The sequence below is a fragment of the Tribolium castaneum genome, chromosome 3 (genome assembly GCF_031307605.1).
Source record: "Tribolium castaneum strain GA2 chromosome 3, icTriCast1.1, whole genome shotgun sequence".
NCBI lineage: Eukaryota > Metazoa > Arthropoda > Insecta > Coleoptera > Tenebrionidae > Tribolium > Tribolium castaneum.
In genome coordinates, this window is record NC_087396.1 from 9,870,705 (window position 1) to 9,890,686 (window position 19,982).

The following is a 19,982-nucleotide window of genomic DNA, read 5'->3' on the forward strand; positions in this document are numbered from 1 at the left end:
AAACAAATAGAGAAGAAGAATGCGGGACCCTGAGAAACTTTGCATTGGAGGTTTTACAAAATGCTGTCAATTAATTTTAATTTTACGAATCCCAAATCCTGGCATTATTAAATCAGAGATAATTGATAGCAATTGGCGGAGATTTCTCTTGTAAGTGATATTTAATTAGGACAATTAATTTTAATCTACGGCAAGGTCAGCGAGAGATGGACGAAAAACGGAGACAATAAAGTTACACATTTTGACAACGGAAAATAAATCGGTTCCGAAACATAGATTTGCATTATGACTTACAAATGCAACAATAATATAAATCAATTTAGTTAAGTAATGCAAAAAAACCGACACACTTTTTAAAGTTGACTTAAATATCTGTTTATCTGTTTGTGTTTTAATTAGAAAGCACTTTTCTCGTTATTTTATGAAGCGTGCAACACTCGATAGTGTTTTAAAGTTAAGTGATTAACGACGCTTCAGTGTTTGAATTTGATAAAAAGTTTCGATATTTAAACATTGTCACGTACCATACAGGGGGTGGACCAACCTCGAACGTTCAGCTATTAAGCATAATAATAAACTTTTTTTCCTTGCAATTTTAATTATTGCTCTTTTGTTTCCAATATTGTCCGATAAATTTGTTAGTATGCTATGATGTAACATGATTTGAAACTTAGGTTACTTAGCCCAGAAATGTAACTATGAAGAGCTATTCTTACCTCGTGAAAAAAATTTCAAACAATTTGTTATCATAGGAATTTCTAACTCAGTTGTATGTCTTCTAATACTAACCAGGAAATGGCCCAAGAGTTTTAAATCGCCCTGTATAGTGTTAAGAAGTGACAGTTGTCCAATTTCTTTTAAAGAAATGTACAGTTGCTTAATTTGTAAATAAATTTTTCTAAACCAAAACCTAGATGGAATTTGTGTTACACTTAAAAAAACTGTTTTTGTGTGGTATATAGCTTTTTTCTACAACTAAGTATGTGGTATAATCAATAAGTAGTATTTGTATACATATTATAGTGTGTTCTACTTATATACATACAAATGTAAGAAATACAAGCTGTGTTAGAATGATTGTCATCTGGCCACCTGTTAATTTTTCCTGTAAAATCAGAAATATCGCTTTTTACACGTAGAACCAATGACTGACATTTAAACATCGAAAAAATCTTCAATAATAAAATAGAAGAATAGAAGAATAGTATATTTAATGGACAATCTGTGATAGAGCAAACTTTTCCTTTCTATAGTTTTTGTAAACCCTTGCTTAGCAAGAATAAATCTCCACAAAAATGGAATTTTTTTAAAGTATAGTTTCGAAAAACGTGAAATGTTATTATTACATACTTCATGGAGAGTCTCTTGAAACCCTTGAGATGGTGTACAGTCACGTTCAAAAAGAATGACACCCATACCAACAGGGCTGGACAGTAAAAGTCCGACTAAAATCTTTTGGGTCATAAATTTCAACAAACAGGTTTGTTTACAAACTGTCCATCTAGTTGACACTATATCCAGCTAATTTTTAAACCAGCCAAATGTACACATTAACCGTATCATATCGAAAAAGTTTGTGGCTGCGGTTTCAGAGGTGTCATTCTTTTTGATCGTGCTGTACCTACATAAACAATTTTAAAAATTTTGAGAATTTGAATCAATTGAAAATCAAGAAAGATCTAAATGCTCTTCGATTTCTATTAAAGAACAGAACATGGAAAAATTGGTTCGAACAAAACGTTAGAAATACCTGATCTTTTCATAACTTTGAGAAAAAATGCCGCTTAAAAAACTGCGAAATGACTTCTGTTTCTTCTCTAAAATTAGTTTGACAATGTCGGGAGAATGGTATACTAGTAAGTATGACACCATAGAAAAGGCTAAAAATCTTTTTCATGCTTTTTTTTCGGGAACAAAAACGTAAAAAATTTGGTTAATTAGGTATACAAGAAAAAAATTACTGTTCAATGAACAACATTGGTATTTAGTTTAAGTATTTTAATTTATTTACTTTATCCATCAGTGAATAACGCATCAAACTGAACTCCTTCCACCCTCGAGATTAGTGTTTTAGCAACGAAATTGAAAAATGTATGTAAACAAAATAACTCGAATAGAATAGGTATTTGAAACAATTTTTTTTTAAATAAACTCTCTAATACATAATTCTTTCCACAAAAGTTTTTATTTTTAATAGGTGGTAAAATGCTCAATTTTTGCATTGTTAAATCTTTGATGAGAAAACAATAAGTTTGAGTACACTAAATTATACATTTCGGTAATAAATAATAAAATTACAAGATTTTGGGTCACTCCCGACGACCTAAAAACGTATTTATAATAGACTGCGCACAATGTATTCAATTAATCTTTTTTATAACAGCAAGTCTGATAATTAATCAAAACTGATCGTCACTCCTGTATCTGAAATTATTTCTAGGCTATGATATTTTTGGTTCATTCATTGGCCAACAGCATATTGCTCTCTTAGAATCGTTTATTAAAATAAATTGAGGCCTTGATTCCACTTGTATTTACTGAAAAAAACATCGGTATCCATTGAAATGTAATTATAAAAATGGCAGCACAACACCGGTTTGTTTTCCTTTACACCTTTACAAACAAATAAATTAAAATTGTTATAACCAGATAAGAACAGTTTGATAAGTCCATGAAAAGTAAAATGTTGCGTAAATAATAAAAGCAGTATTGTTCATTTAAAACGTATAGACAAAGTGAAATCTGTCTCGAGCCCATCCATGACCATCAGCAGCCATCAAGGCCAAATGACTTTCATGATGTCCTTTAAGTGCCGTTATCTGTTCGTAACAACTGTAGCCCCTATTATTGTTCCTTTTCGAGAAGTAAATCTGGCCGCCCGCCCGCTGTAAACACTGTTTCTTTCGGTGCAATGACAATTTATGTTTCCCTTGTCAGGCTTAATGTCGTTTTATTTTTAAAATTGATGCTTTCTATAGAAATTCAGATGATGGGTTGTAAATCTATCAAGAGAAGATTAAAGACGATTTTACAAGGAATCTATTAAACACGACGTGATTTTCGTATTTATATTTGCAGCGTCGTGTAAGCAAGCAGTACCTGCTGCTTTGCACATGTTGAGCCAATGGAAAATTTTGATTATGATTACATTTTCCTTCAAATACTTACATACCATTTTTACTACTCTAATAAAATCGCAATCGAGCAAAACCAAATTAAAATTTGATTTATGGCTAACTTCTTATTACAAGCATTTCCACAAGGTTGAGCCATATGATTGGAAATTATTTGAATCAAATATAATTTAAGCTAGAATTGTTGAGACGAGTTCAGATTTTCTTTATCACAAAGCAGGATTTCATTTTTGGCAAAAAAACGAATTTCACTTCTTAATTCAACGTACAAAATACTATAACTAAAAGAAAACAATTCAAACATCAAAGATGAAGCTGGTCAGTGTTATCACTGCAGATAACAACTAAACATGTTAGACGCAAGAAGTTATTTGATAAAAACCACAAGATTGAAGCTGGCATTAGCTGGACTATTAGTCAAACCGTTCTTGAATCATTATCTTTTGTCAGGCCTTACCTTTCACATAATGCACTAACTTCACTCTAACCTAATTTAGTAATTTAGATTTCTTAAATCGAGCGCTTGTGCGACACTTCTGATAAATAAAATACAGTGGAACCTCGATTAACCGGTGGTATGTGGTAAAAATATGTTTAAATAAAAGTTAAAATAGGTACTAAAAAATCTATGTAGGTATTAAAGTTATTGATAAATAACTAATTCTAAATAAATGATCTGTGGCATTTATTTAAAATTCGTGATCGTGATACAATTTGGTCAACAATAAAACTAAATTATTGTCTACAAATTTTCATTTTTTGCTAAATTTTATTTTTTTTAATTCAAAAAACTGCTTTAGAATAACATATTAAAAAATTAAAAAATATAGAAAACTGAAGAAGCTAATAAAATAAGTTTGTATAGCTTATGACTAGGTATCTAATTTAATTTTTATACAAGGTGTGTTAAGATTATTTTCGCCTTGTCGCCTGTGTGTACATTTTAGTTGCTTTTTAATGAAACTTTTAAATTAATACAGGGTGTCTCACCTAAGACCTCACCTAATTTAAAATGCAGATACTTTGCAAATTAAAATTTAAACTATAGTTAATACAACTACTCAGGACTTAAAAACGTAATATAGTTACATGCCTTTTTAAAATGTTAAATCATTTAAGATTTAGGTAGGTATACTAAATTTATCGCCAATCAAAAATGGTGTAAACAAATCTAATATTTTCGTTGGATCAGATGAGCGATTTGGTTAATTTTTTGTATGGCCACCTATTTTTCAGAGTTTAATAATGTAATAGATACTTATTTGGGTTTAATTTTAACTAAAAGAAACGAGTGTTAAAATTACATGTTTTAACTTTTGGAGTCATTTTTTTGCTCTTAATTGAAAATCAGCTCCTAAAATATCAGCATTTTAAATTTTATAAATATCATTTTAAAATGAATGAAAATCATTTAAATCCATCTTTAGTTTAGTTTAAATTTAGTTTCGTTAGTGCTTCGAAAAATTTTATAGTTTGTCGATTTCCTTCCACTTTTTAGGTGTGCTTGTTTTATATTTTTTATAAACTTGGTTACATATTTTCTTTCACAATGATTGTCAATGAGTATAGTTTTTAAGATTTTTAGAACTACCTATAGGTATAACTTGTTTGTTTCCTTTTGTTTGAGAAGCCTGTAAAAGGAAGAATTTTATTAAAAACACCTTCGATACTTTTTATTGGTTTATGTAAATAGCCATGTTTAAAAGAAACAGAGAAATTGCAATTTTTTTGTAATATAGGTATAAGCTGGTGCTTTACAAAGTGGTTGCCAAATTTGGATTTTGGATGAACGAATCAATAAGTAACCATTTACCTACCTATAAATTTTTGACTTTTTTAAAGTGTTATAAAAAGTGTTATATAAAAATAATGGATTTTGTTTTCTCAAAAAGATTATAAAAAGGTGTAAAATTGATGACGTTAAGTTTGAAATAAATAATTATCTGACTGCAAATTAGTGATTTCTTTTTGAATGTTGCCTACAAGGTTGTGGTTTGTTGTGGTAAACGCGAGATTTCATAAAATCCAAAGAAAAAATTTGGCGTTATCAGATCTACTGGCGATCTGATCAAGCCAGATCATCGCCAAAACGAGAAATCACACGACCAGAAATTGGTCAAACAAGAGGTATAACAATAATTCCGCGTTCTTCAGGTGTGTATTGCTTATTGACAAGAAATTCTCTATCTTTTAACAACATAAGTATCACAGTACAATGAGATTTGACGACATTTATAAAAATTATGGCATTACTTTTGTCCCACTCTGTATTTTTTACCTATCTTGACCAACAAAGTCTTTAGGACCACAACTCATACGAATAACTTGTTTTTTATTTATTCTCTCTATTTTCGCTCGACTTTAGTTTGTAAAAATCGCACTATTCAGGAGTACCTACAGAGTACGAGCGAATTTAATTTAATTTTAGTATAATGCCCACCGGGGGTGCATTAAAATGATGAAAGCCGCGATGTACAGTGAGTCCAATGGAGATGTGTAAGGCGTGGCTTGATGATGTTCTCTCCCAATGGTAGGGCGGGAATCTCGTCCGAGGCACACCGCGATCGTAATAATGTGATATCAAAGCGCATATCCATAGGGACGCTTTCAATGCGCCTGCCCACAATTACCTTCCTAAATAACAATCACCATCTTTGTACGCGATTCGCGGCTGTCGAACCGAGACCGAATTAATTAAACAAGCAACGCCATTGCGATTTTGTTAGTTTTTCATTTGTTATTAGAAGCGATTCGGATATAACTACTTCAAAATGTTTGTGTTTATGTTTCAGGTTTACACTTTGGGTGCATTGTGTACTACATAAATATTGTACTGAATTTTCTTAGTGTTTATTTTTAGGTTTCTCACTTTTGCTTTCCCATCAGACGACGAGACGGTCGCTGACGTGGCCTCGACACTGAAGAAGTCGACGGTTTTAATAATCGAGGAGTTAGCGGCAAATAGCCTCGAAATCTGTTAAGATAGGCAAGACTTCATAAACAGCTATCCGTGCAATTGATTTATTGATAATTCCATTGGGTATAATCAAGGGTGTGGTCGTGTAAAGCCACTTTAGATAAATTATATACGACCGTGTCAGAATAGAGAAATTGAATACCTATTAGGAATTTTAACATGAATTTATTAATGATCACTTTGATTGTTTTATTTACGTTGCGTGCGAAGTAGCGAGTGGTTAACTTTAACGATAGGTATCTAAAATATTTTTCCCAAATCTTGAAAACAGTTGGTGTACCTACCTAGGTACCTAGTTTTTTATTTCCAATAAACGCCAAAAGATAAATAATACTTACTGACTTATTATTATTAGGCAAATCATCTATTCATGCTAATGCAATTACTGCAATTCAGTCCAAAATTTTTTCAATGGCAACTGGCACCAGTCGGATATTTATTATGGTTATTATGCTCAGAAGCCATACTTTCAATAATAAAAGTTCAACAGACAAGGAGACAAAAACTGTGATAAAACCTATCTATACCTACCTACCTGTAAGTATCCATAAATGTTGTACTGACACTTTAGAAATGTTCAGTAATGGTTGTTCATCAAGCACCTTATGAAATTTAAACATAATAGCCTATTTTAAATTGTGAATGTCGCTAAAATGACAGATCCATCAAAAAGGCTTCGAATCAACCCTATACTTGAAAAAACTTTCCTAAAAAATGCAAAACAAAAATAGTAAAAGCTAATCTAAATACTTGACAAAGATGTAGGTATCCTATCCAGACACTACAATAGTCATTTGAACGAAGCGGCATATTGAAATTGAATTTCATAGTCGACTTGATGAACAATCAGTTTTGGACACATTGTATTTAAACGTAGGTAAATTTCCGCTTTCAATTTTTTTTGACATTTTAATGTAGGTAGGTATAGTCTTTACTGCAACCCCATACCTAATCAACCAGATACCAAACCTGTCGTATTTATAACGTCAATTCTATAAATTTAGTAATTGTTATTTTATAAACTTCTATATTACATTGCGACTTTTCATAAAGAAAAAAACCAAATTATGATTTAATATTAGGAAGACAAAAAGGTAAAAAAACAGAAGACTAGTTGACAACACAAAATAAATAGAACTTGTTAAAAAAAGTGTGTATTTTATTCTTCTGAAAGTTATATTAGATAATTTATTCTTATAATAATACCTAATGATTAACAAAATAAAATTTAATTAAACAATAGGAAGACATTTCGACAAGAAATCCTCCTTTCTATGAAAGAAGAAAATAACACTAAATACACTATAAACTTTTCTTCGGAAGTACCACTTTGTCTGAAATAATTTCTGGTCTGCAAAATACCTAATACCTACAGTTATAGCAACAGAAGCATTGACTCTTCATTTTATTTAAATTTTAGTCAAAGTTTTTTTTTGCCAAAGTACAACGTAAAAAAGTAGTAGTCCTTCATAATGGTTCAACTTTTGACACTCAACGAAGCTTGAATTTTGACACAGTTTTTTGTTTGGACAAATTTTGATCCCTTTTCTTTCAATAAGAACCTTTTAAATTTCTTTCATACACCTTTACGTTCACTGATATTTACTTCAAAAAATCCAGAAAAGCCAATTTTGGAATTTTGGCCTACTTGGGGCCTGTTTTATTTAATACAATTGATTTATTTGTCACCTACACTACTTTTTGTGTAGTAATAGGTAGGCATAATGTAAATAGTAAACTTGTCACTTGTAGAAATCGACTTGTATTTTCATTAAACAGCTCCTGGAGAGCAAGAAAACCATGTGCTTATCAAATCAGAACCACCTTCTTTATTTTTAAAAAAGTTAAAAAAACATAAAGAAAAAAATTGTTAGAAAAAATTTAAGAACCATGTAGCGCGCTAATTTTTTTATCTCTTTTTGTTTTTTTCCGCAGGCTGCCAAATACCTATAAAACAGAGTAGATATAGGTAGGTACCTACCTAATCAACACCAAATTGAGTGTTTAAACTAAAAAAAATTCTATCTAATTATCTAATAATAAAATTTTTCGCCTTATAGAGAGTGTTCGGAAAGGAGAGATCCTCCAAATCTACTCAAAAAATCTAAAAACAAAAACCATAGACTAAACAACAGATGGACACAAACAAAATGCATGGCATTAAATTTTCATTGAACACTAAATAAATCAATACCTACAACTTACAAGAAAGAAAAAAAAACGTAAAGCTAAATAGAAAAAACAAAATTGAATTATTATAGGTAAAGCAACTATTATAATAAAAAAAGTTAAATTAGAGGTTTCCTTGATTATTTTTATATACCTTTGAAAAACAGTTTAGTTTCTTTTATTGTTAAACCTGAACAATTGGTAGGAATTTCCATAGGTCTCATAAAAATATAACAACTCCTCTTAATAGTTCTAAAATGTTTTTTTATTAAATTATACAATAAAAACAACAGTAAAAAGAAAACCTCGGATTATTAAAAACGAAACAATAATTTTTTGTCTGTAATTTTATGTTAATTTATTAAGTAAGAAAAATAACAATCAGCTTTGAATTTTGACAGAAAACTGAGAAAGGTTAATGTAAATAAATAAAAAATTTGCAACAGGTAAGAGTCAGTTTATAGAGAACGAATTAAAATTTATTTCAAAATAAAACTATTCTAATTAGGTAGGTACGATAAATTAATTGGATGAATGGAAAATCGAAATTTGAATTTGTTAAATGTTCTGTAAACCGAACCAAATCAAAATATTTTTTTATAATTTTAAAATAACACACTGACATCTTACCATTTCATTAAAATTACTAGAAGTATTGTTCAAATTGTCTAAATAGCTTAGAAAAAAACACCTTTCAAACCTCAGAGAAAGAGGACAAGTTATTTCAATTGACTTCAAGCACCTAACTAAAATTTGAGCTGCTTTTATGCTAAATAAACATAGACATTCAGTTTTTAACTAGGGCAATTGAGTCAGTGCTAATGACTAGAAATGGCAAAATTAAAATAGGATATAGATAAGTACATTAAATAAGTACCTATTATCTTTGCACTAAATACTATTTCAAAATTAAATAAATGTGAGGCATATTCCTTCTTTAGACACCTTTAAATTTGCCTATCTGCAAGGTTTGTGTTAAATTTAATTATCATTACACCAATAATGGGCAATTTTTGCAGAAATGTGTTTTTCAAAAAAATAAGGCAAATTGTGTGTCATAACAATAAAACTTTCAACATAAATCTACATTCATAATTATATATTTTTTATTTACTTTTGTTGCTAATTAAAAATAGTCTTCCTGAAAAATGTTGGTTCAAAAAATTATCGTTTTCTTTTAATCAAATAAGTTTCGAACAAAAACTTTATAAGCGCTGATTTATTGAAGAAAAAGCTTGGAAAAAAGTTTTGTCAGCGCGAAACGTGAATATCACCCCGAGTTGCTGAAAGGGGTTGCAAATCCTTTACCTGGCCGTCAGGCTTAATGTTTTGTGTATCTATTTGATCGTTTAAGCCTTTTCGTGGAATTTATTTGAAAATAATCAAAACTCACCACCGGACTATCATCCCCCAGATCACTTTCCCGTTCTTGCGGATCCATTTCCATGGCATAAACGGGAACGGGTTCTCTGTTTTTGACGCGAATTTTGCTAAATTGTCTTTTGCAGAATGCTCAAAGCACTCTGCACACCACACCGAAAAAAAACGTAAACCGAAACACACTCACGTAAACACCCGCGAAAAGTTTGGTTATGTCATGTGCTTTCAGCGTTCAATTCTGGTCAAGTGTGCTAGGCGAGAAACACTACCAACAAACGCTAGCGCACATCTCCAAGCCCACTGGGACCAGACCGGCGTCTTGGCGTGCTTTGCCCCGTCTTTGTTCGAATCAGCCAATGGCAGGGCCAGGAGGAGCTTAGAAAGTGGAGGGGCGGCTTTATTCCGGGCTTACGTGTAATCATACGCTTTTATTGCATACATTATCCAATCGCACTTGGCATTGTATACATTGTTGATTCAGGTCTTGAGATTGATTGTCTTACTAACCGCTCCTACGATATTGTCTTTGTTGCTCCAATGGACAGCATGGGGCATCATTGGGCAAAAATTTCAAAGATGGGCTGACAATAAAATGCACTTTTTTCCAATTTTAGCAAGTCTTTTATGTTTACTTTATGACACAATAATGCTTAAAGGTTAATCTAATTTGTCAGTGTTATCATTTTTGGTTTTGTGTTTGCGTGCAAATAGGTAGTAAAGCTGAATACCTACTATGTTGTTTTTGTCGTTCATTGACTGGAAATGTAGTTGGCATTCATTTACTACGCATATAGCGTTTCAGCAATAATACAGGATGTCCATCATTCTACAGATAATATTAAATAATTAAAAGAATACAGAAATTTTATAAATAGAAAAACTGAAAAATTATACATAAATTATGCAATTGTATCATAAACAGGGTGGAGGCGGGGCTTCGTTGTGCGAAAGTGGTAGGAGATCATATCACGTGATGGTTTTTTCTTAATTTGAGAGGATACTATAAAATCTAATTTTTTTGTTTTTTAACAAAACGTACCTTTACATTTACTTTCAATCAGGGTCGATAAACTTACCTACTATGAGAATCACCCTGTATAGTTTAGATATTATGAAGTTAATCTACAGTGAAGATTTTATTTTCCAGAACATAGTCGTTTCGATTGTACTGTTTGCAATGCATTGACATGGATTTTCTAAAACTGAACATAGGCTAATACAATTAATAGTGTTATGTCTGTTATGTAATGTTCAGCAAAATAAACTCCTTACCGTATAATACAGAAGATCTAAAAACTGTATACCTAGTAATGCATTGGTATAAATTTTTAAAACTGAACATATAGGATGAATAGTGTTATGTCGATCTGTGTCGTACTATATGTTTCGTAAAATAAATACCTCAGTGCATTGTGATAAACCTTAATTTAAAAAAATTGTATAATAATTATAATTAATTGTCATCGACATAATCTGAAAGAGAAGATTGCTGATAAATTACGATTAGGTATCTGAAATTTAATGCTTTTTACTTCATTGGTACCTATATAATGTTTGTCAAGTCGTGTGAACTGTACACTTGTGTACTTTGGATACTCATAGAATGTCGTTAAACCTACGGCACAAGCCATCATGGAACGTGTTCTTAACTACCTACCTGTCTTATATTCAATTTTCGCCTAAACAAAGCACTAATAAACATTACAAAATTTCAATTAACAAAATCTTTGTTGTTAATAAACAAATGTGTACAAATAAATTTAAAGTTCAAAACTCTAAATTCAGACATTCTTGGTTTGATTAAATAAATTTTGAATTAACAAACATGAACACATGAAATATCAAATGTGGCTTGTTTGTTACCAGGAAATAATCTATTATTTAATATTCGTTTCAAAACTAGTTAGGAAATGACATTTTTGCAAATGAGTAGGAATACAAACATAGATAGACTCTACAGGGTGTATCAGAAATACGTGTGTTAATTTTACCACGTAATAAAACTCATCAAATACAAGAACTTTTTTGTATAACGTTTTGCAAAATTTTTATTTATAATTTTCACTGTTTTCCTCCTTTCTTTTGTGCAAACGAACCGGTCATCGTTGTTGTAAAATTGTTCAAATTGTCCGTTTCTACCACAATGAAAATAGTGCGGCTTTTTTTTTGGTACCCATAGGCGGGTACACGTTTCAGTATGTTATCTTTTTCCAAATTTTAAGTAAATTTGCATTTTTTTTTGAAAAATTACAAATAAAAAAGATTGTTGAGCTCTGTTACCTGTTAAAATTAAAAAACGTATTTCTGATACACCCTGTATACTCAATCCAAAGAACGTTTGCAGTCAAATTCTACTTCAAACTGACTTATTTTCATTGTGTTGGCCTATAGTTTTCTCTACCTATAAAATAAAACTTTTACTTTTATTTTTCATAGAGCAATAGTATAGGTATTTTTAATTCTAGTGTGCAAATAATCACTGGACTGATTGGGTGGATTTAGTAAAGTTGCTAAAACCGAAGAATCAAGAAACTAAAAACATAGTAAGTATTAGTTTATACTGAGGTATTTAATAATATTATCGAGAATCTCATTGATTTCAAGAAATCTCCAAAAATTGTAAGTGTAAGCCTTGGAGATACACATAAAAAAATATGCCTCCCTACAAACATAATACAGAATGTTTCAAAATTGACGCCCGTGCTTTAAAAATTTGATTCAGGAGGTTAATATCAATCAAAACTTAAGAGTAAAAATTTTTCCAATTGTCCTTCGTTTTCGAGTTACTGGTAAAAATGTAAATAATACTTAAACTTTATGTTGTCTTTCCATTTATTTGTGTAACATAATTTATTAGTTAATGTTAGCAATGTTAAAATTCTTTGAATCGCTCTGTCTAGTGACAAGTATTATTAATTTTCTTCGGTTTTGTATGTTTAAAATGATACAATACTACTGTATTAAAGCTTAAAAGCTCGGTTAAAGTTAGATGTGTGTATGATGGCAATGCCATTGCTGAGACTAGGGCATATGCGGAAGTTTTCAAATCGCATTGTATCATATTTTTGTGACTACAAATACGGTAAATTCGCTTTTAATAAAATTTAATGTTTAAATTTTAAATTTTAGTTTATTATTAATAACTCAATAATGAACGACAATCGAAGAATTTTCCACTACTTTCGATTTGTTTTAGTCTTCTGATACAAATCCTAAGAGCACGGCCGTCAATTTTGAGACACCTGTATATGTATACCTAATATATAATAGTCTGAGAATCAAAAAGCGTCTGATAGATTTGTATAAGAAAAAAAAAGTATTATATTGATACCTACCTCGCCTACTAGTATGTTATATAATTTCATCCTGATAAGAAGGAATAGAAACTTAACAGAAACTCAAAGTAAATCTTTTTCATAATAAGTAATTTATTAAGGATAATTAAATTATGTAGAAAATTTAGTCCAGTAGATAATCATACTTTGATAAAACCAGTTTTGTATTAAAGATTTTTACATTTAACCATTTTATAGATAATGTTTTTTGAATTTAGTAGGCGAATACAAAGTGATTAAAAAAAAACTTATTCCGCATGGTGATAACTTAATAAGAGAAGTTCAGTTAGGTGAGCATAAAAATGATGATAAAATTTTTGATTCAAGCAACTTTTTTTTAATTTTTTGTCCTTAGCAAATGTATCTATGTATACCTCACTTATTCGTGTTGCTCTTTTTTTCCCATGTCCTCGGAGTTCAGTTATTGTCGTCGAAGGTGCTAATTAATTTTATACATCATAAAATACAATATGGTGATTTTTTCAATATGTAGGTATATCTATTTAATGTTGCAAGATTTATCATTTCCATTAACTAAATTAAAGAAAATCTAAACAATTGATCTAAAACTTAATTGACTGCCTGCTATCAATATCTAGAAATGGTCCGCGACTTTTAAATCAACCTATAGTTTAGTACATTGTTTCTTCTTCGTGCAGTTAATAGGATTTACACAAACATTTTGTGGTGCCACAAAAGAGATATAATTTCTGTATCCTGTTTGTAAAAATGCCACAAAATTCAAAGGTTAAATTCCAGATTAGCCATCACTACGAATCACTGATTAAGTGATTAATACTTGGATTTTTTATGTTTACCTACCTAAATTTTGTCAGAAAAAGGTCTGCAATAGACAAAAATTTCGATTGGAATTAGATTCAAAATTTTCTAAGCTTTGTAGTCTAAGCTGAGAGTGGCTAGTGAAAAACTAGAATCCTGAAGGCTTATCAAGCCTTTGACTGTAAAAAATAGTGAACCGACATTCACTTCTTAAAGGAATTTAGTAATTTTTTTGTTTTCACAAACTTTCTTGACAAGATAAATGTAAATTTTTTGGAGCGTCAACCCGTGTAGCGATTTTTTGATGTTATTTGCCGAAAACAAAGATAATCAAACGGACTTTCCATCAAAAAAAAATGTAAACGGAGAATCATTTGTTAGGGCCTTAATCCATTTTTTTAACGAAAACAAAGCTTACAAACAGAGTGTTTGAATGTTCGAAGAAGGTTAAATTTACCAAAATCGAAACGTTACCAGAAAATTGTATTTTTGAGTGATAGTCCAAAAAACACCAAATACCTTTCCTTATACTGTAAATAAATTATTACCTATCACTTAATAAAACAGGAATATTCTCGAAAAGTAAAACAAGGAAGTTGCTTACAAGTTTTTTTTAGATCCAGAAATTTTTATTATTTAAATTTAAACAATTATTGTAGGTACGTAAATTAACACTGCATGGTTGTTGTAGTTTGTTTAATTATTAAAAAGTGTGTTGTTTTTGTTAATGAAAATTAATTATACCAAAAATTAAGCAAAATCTGAAAAACATTATGAATAACAAACAACTATCTGTATCCAAAAAAGCTCAAAAAATATAAATTTTAATTTTTAAATTAAATTTTGTAGATACAAATTTATTTAGTAAACATTTAACATACCGACCCTAAAAAAGTTTCATTCAATAGCTTCACTATTCTAAAAACTTTTGCAACCCCCTCCCCAATTAATTTCTGGATCCGCCACTGTTCTATGGCGTATAAACTTAACTTCAAAATCTTACACTACTCTGATCAGAAATCTAATAATTGTTCCTGAGAAGTAACAGCTGTTGTTATCAAAATTACAATAATTTTCCACAAAATCCCAGGGCAAACACTAGGAACACCTCTGTTTTCCTTGCTCTCACAATTCTTTCAACCACCGTTTAATCTATTACAGAATTTAACTTGCAAAGTCGTTGCATTTCATTTGGAATAAAGCAAGCACAATGGCATTACAAAGCGATTATCTCTGAAAAATCCGCATAAATCTTTCAAATGCAAATCACACATTCCGAGAAAGAGTAATTAATGTCGAGTTGAGCGGCTTATCCATTGTGGTCCAAGTCAACCCTCTCTCGATCAGCTTCCGTTAATAAAATTTCCAATAAACCAGTTCTTGGTCCCTTGGTGGCCGGTACTTTATGTTTGTAGAATGGTTTTTATTTACCGAAAAAAAAAGGAAAAAAGAAAAAGCGGGGGAGTGGTGGAATCCTTTTAATTGTGTGGCGATAGATCGGACAAACAACACGAATACGAGAATGATATTTAACAATAAAAGGATGTCTGATGGTAAAACAAAGTTAATATTGATAATTTGAGTTCTTCGAGGTATTCTCAAGAAAGCAAGAGACAATATTGACTCAGCATTTATAGTCCGGACGTTCAGACTCCATAAATATGTTCGTACCAACCTGTTAATTACCTAGATACGTTGTTAATGCACACAATATAACAACTTATAACTTGATTGATATTTATCTTTAATTCATTGTGTTTGTTCTTGGCTTGTGTGCGAGGAATCAACGGACACAGGCCACATCAGCTTCGCACGTCGTTAATAAAATAACTATGTTTCGAAATGTCCACTTCTCAAACAAATCAAAACAAAAAAGCTGTTTTGTCCAACTTTGTATCCCCACAGGTGTCCAAAATTCGCCGAACAGTGGTTGCAAGTCTAATGCCTGGCTTTGGAAGAAAATGACTCAATTGTGTGTTTTTTAGAATCATTATGAGCCCTCTTATCTCCACTATAGCAATAAATTTTACCAAACTGAAGAATGCAGTAATGGTGACATTTGATTCATGATTTCTGTACAGTTTATCGAAACGACTCCATTTCGATATCTGAAGAATTCGACAATGTTGGAACCATCAGCGATGCACAAGTTACTTATTACGCCTTTAATAAAATTTATTTAACCTTGAAGTGACATTTTTAGAATATGTCGAGCTATAAAACTTTTATTGTTGTGTATCTATAAACGATAATACGCTAATTTTAATAATTTAAAGGCGAAATGTTAATTATTCATTTAGGACATAACAATTAATTTTATCGAAAATGTTATGCTAATAACGAGGAATCTTTTTCTTATCACGAAAGAGAAAGAAAACTCCTTTGTTAGACGCATTTTACATTAGTATTTGTAGTACTATATTTATTTAAAATAAATTAAACAATTACATAATACCTAACAACAATAACTAATAAAAAGAGACACATGTTTTTAAATTAAGTTGGCAACATTGAAGAAGGTACAAGCGGAAGTGTGTGATAGGTATGTCACATTTCAAACTAGTGTGAATAAGTAGGTAACTATTATACTTTTAAAAAATAGACTCAATTATCCAATTATTTTTAGAATTTTCTGAGTGATTTTTGATTTACTTTCTGCGTCTTTTCCATACCATGCACTTTTAAAATAGAAAAATAATTAAATAAATTAGTATCTAATTAAACTGTTGTTTATTTCCGTCTTTCTGAAAAATTATCTCAATCCAAAACAGTGCTATTAAGTCAAAGCCCAAGTGAAAAACTCTTAATAACGTGTCATAGTCAAATAAAATCGGTTGGTTACTTGACTTAAGTCTTTTTAATCTATTCAGTTAAAGTAAATTTGATCAAAAACTGAAAATTTAAATGCTCGATGTTTCTACAGGGTGATTCAAAAGAATTGAACCCTCTTACATGGTCATGTCGAATTTAGTTAAAAGTTTCCATGTTAAAAAGCTCTTCAAAAGTTAGATCTTTCAGATCATTGTAATCTTGTTCTTGAATTTAGTTAGTGGAAATGGCAGATCTTCAACATTAAAGTGATAGTTGTTGAAAAAATCATCAGTTTATGTCTTATGAACTTATGACATACAATACATTTTACAAAGAAATTCAACGATAAATTAAATCTGAAAGCATATTAGTAAACAAAGAGCAAGTAAAATTGCTTAGAAAAAATCTGCATTTATTTATTTACTTAGCTGACCATGCGAGAGTCGTTTGATACTTTTGATTAAGTACTTAGTACTTAGGTACGTACAGTGGGTCAAAAGAAAAATGTCGTGTTTCTCTCGTGGAGTAAAAGCCGCAACAAGAATACAGTGTTTTAATTTTAAGTTTAGAATGTGACAAGGTGCAAGTGGTGGATCACATTTTAGGTATTCTGCCGGGTTATAGTTTTTACTCCGAGGAAATAGTAAATTTTTGATCCATTGTACGTACATTATTAACGCATTCAAATGTATGCAAAACCAATTGATTATTAAAAAACACGGCGATTACAAAATAAATATCCGTAATAATGTGCGTCCATAAACCTAGATATCTGTTCGAAGCAATAAAACAGCTAATAAATTGCTTTTCAGAAAAATGCCTACATTTTAAAGTGTTTTTTTTATTATTAATGTCTTGTGGTTTATACCATTAATAAACAGTATAGTGTTCGCTTATAACGAAACCCAAGGAACCAAGTGAAATGGTTCGTTATACCTATAGGTAACCGATATTCATTGAAAGCGCACTATAAAAAAACAGTAGGTAATTACTCAATAAAGTTCATTTAACGTTAAAAGTAAAATAACTACCAATGTAGAATTGCATTGTCACGCAGATTACGTAAGTATTAGCTGTTCCAAAACTATAAAAACGCATTTTACCGAATAATTTTTTTAAATAAGGTTGATAAAATTGTGAAATAGTTATTAGTGATTAGATCTTTCATTGAAACTGTAAATTATATTACCTATTAATTGTTTAAAGTACATGGATAATTTATAACAGCTAATTTTAAGAGAAAATGCGACATTGGCGTTTTTATAGTTTTGAAACAGCTAATATGTCAAATTTCAAATCATTGCGACAACAAGAACTCTCTTAAACTTGCCTCTGAAAATATGAAACAGACAGACAGACAATAAAGCAAGTTAAATAAAAGCTTTTAATGAAATAAAAGTATTGATTATTTTTCGACAACTCTAAAATCTAAAAAGAACTTTCAGTTTCACTCATTTTGTGACACTTTTAAGCATTGATGAATTCAAAAATTAAGTAAGAATTTTGATTTCCACAAATTACCCCTAATTTTTGAAGTTTATTGTGTGTCTATTGTTTTTATTGAATAAATGTTTTTTTTTCAAAACCGCTAAATTATTGCAAGATAGGATATGTATAGCCGATTCTTTTTATAACCAATTGTCAAAGAGCCGTCAGGTTGGCATTACCATAAAAAGTTATTTTTTAATTACTTAATGGTGGTACTAAGTTTTAACTGGCAAATTTAATTAGGAGTTTCTAAAATGATTCTGATTAGTCAGTCAGGTAGAAGGTTAGAATACTGTCAGTAGCTTATAAAAATTAATGAACGTAAGTATGTATGTATAGTTTCTACCAAAAAGTTTGCATGAAATTCAAAAAAAAACTCCAAAAAATAATCGAAACTAATATTAGAAAATTGATGAGAATAGATAATATTCCAGTTTATCAAATTTTCGTGGAGGATTTTTTTACTTTTCTTTCGAATTTTTTGCAAAAATTGTTGTGGTATGTAGAGTACTAGGTACTTGCCATTAAAACGTCAAATCAACAAAAATCTGTCACTTAAAAAAAACAATAGACTGTTTTCAGCAAAAAAGTAGAAAATTCACACCATAAGATTGAATTAACTGGCTAAAAGCAAACAACGTAGATAAAGTTGAACGCTTTTCTTGCTTTTTAGTTTTCTTACTTTTCAAAGATCTTTAGATGATAATGTTTCCTTACCCACATGTTACTAGAACAGGTACTAGAATGTTTCTCGTATCTTAAAAAGCTGGAGAATATTGAACTAGACTCCTCACTTAATTGTTTCTTTCTGTTCGTAAGTAAAAGTAAATACACACATATTTATTTTTTGATAGGAGGTAAAAAGTTAAAAAAAAACGAATATCACATGAAAGTTTGATAAATTAAAAAATTATTTTCCAGAAATGTTTTTAAACGGCAGTTTAATCAACAAATTTTGAACGCTTATAAAATGAACGATTGGTTGATTATAAGCGAGTTCACTACAAGTTAACGAATGAAAATTTGTATTTTTCAAGCTGGTTCGTTGTATTTATAGTTGGATGTTCGCTATAATCGAGTTCACTACAAGCGAACATTACTGTATTTTCTTTAAAGTAGGTAAATAATATGTAGGTATTAATATTATAGTTGAAAAATAAAAGAATCAAATAAAAGCCTACACTTAATTTGCCGAAGAGCAAAATAAGCCTAATTAATAAAGCTTCTCACTGAGTTAAACTTATCCTAAACAATGTAAATATTGACAAAGTTATCTGAGCGGATGGGCAAAGCTATTGATTGAATTTAAGGTGTACCTATATTTTCATTGGAGATTCTTAACAACCGCATATGTCGAAATTTTCTTAGTATTGTGGAACAAACAATTAAAATGATGTGGGAATTGATCATGCAGGTATGGCTACGTAAATATAAAGTAAACATTGGTTTTGTAAAATCCCATTGATACTTTTAAGACTGTGTACAAAATGAGGTCAACGATATGTTTACAATATCCAACGAAACTAAGTAAAAATTAGATTTTTTTCTACAGGGTGTTTTTTCAACCGGTAGACCAATTTAAAAATTTTAAAAAAATTTTACGGGCTTTTATGTTGATGAAGTAGGTAGTAAGTATATTTTGAACTATTATTCAAATATTTTATTACAAATTGGATCCCATATTTTTCTTTTCATAATTTTGAATTTTTATGGTACAAACATGTGTAACTATTTTCACTAATAGTTATTTATTTACCGAGTTTGAGTGTAAGTCGGACGCTTTATTGCCGAGTGGATTTTTAAACGTCGAGCGGTAACGAGTTGTAAAATTTGTTGAAAAATAAAAATTATTAAATTTGAATAAAATTAATAAAATGTTTTTCTCCTTCTTTTTAATATCTAAATCTT

At 30.1% G+C, this 19,982-nt stretch overlaps 1 protein-coding gene across 4 annotated transcripts in view; it reads right to left on the minus strand.

Annotated features, from left to right (window-relative positions):
* retn (retained) overlaps positions 1-9,978 on the minus strand; it is an 87,083-nt gene extending 77,105 nt beyond the window's left edge. For 3 of the 4 annotated variants that reach the window (XM_008198067.3, XM_008198068.3, XM_008198065.3), the window contains exon 1: positions 9,674-9,978. In XM_008198067.3, coding sequence (XP_008196289.1) covers positions 9,674-9,727 — 54 coding nt within the window. In that variant the 5' untranslated portion in view covers positions 9,728-9,978. Of the gene's footprint in view, positions 1-3,591; positions 3,612-9,673 lie in introns of those variants that run through there. The other variant, XM_064355547.1, reaches the window with a different exon arrangement.
* Between the last annotated feature and the right edge of the window lie 10,004 nt (positions 9,979-19,982).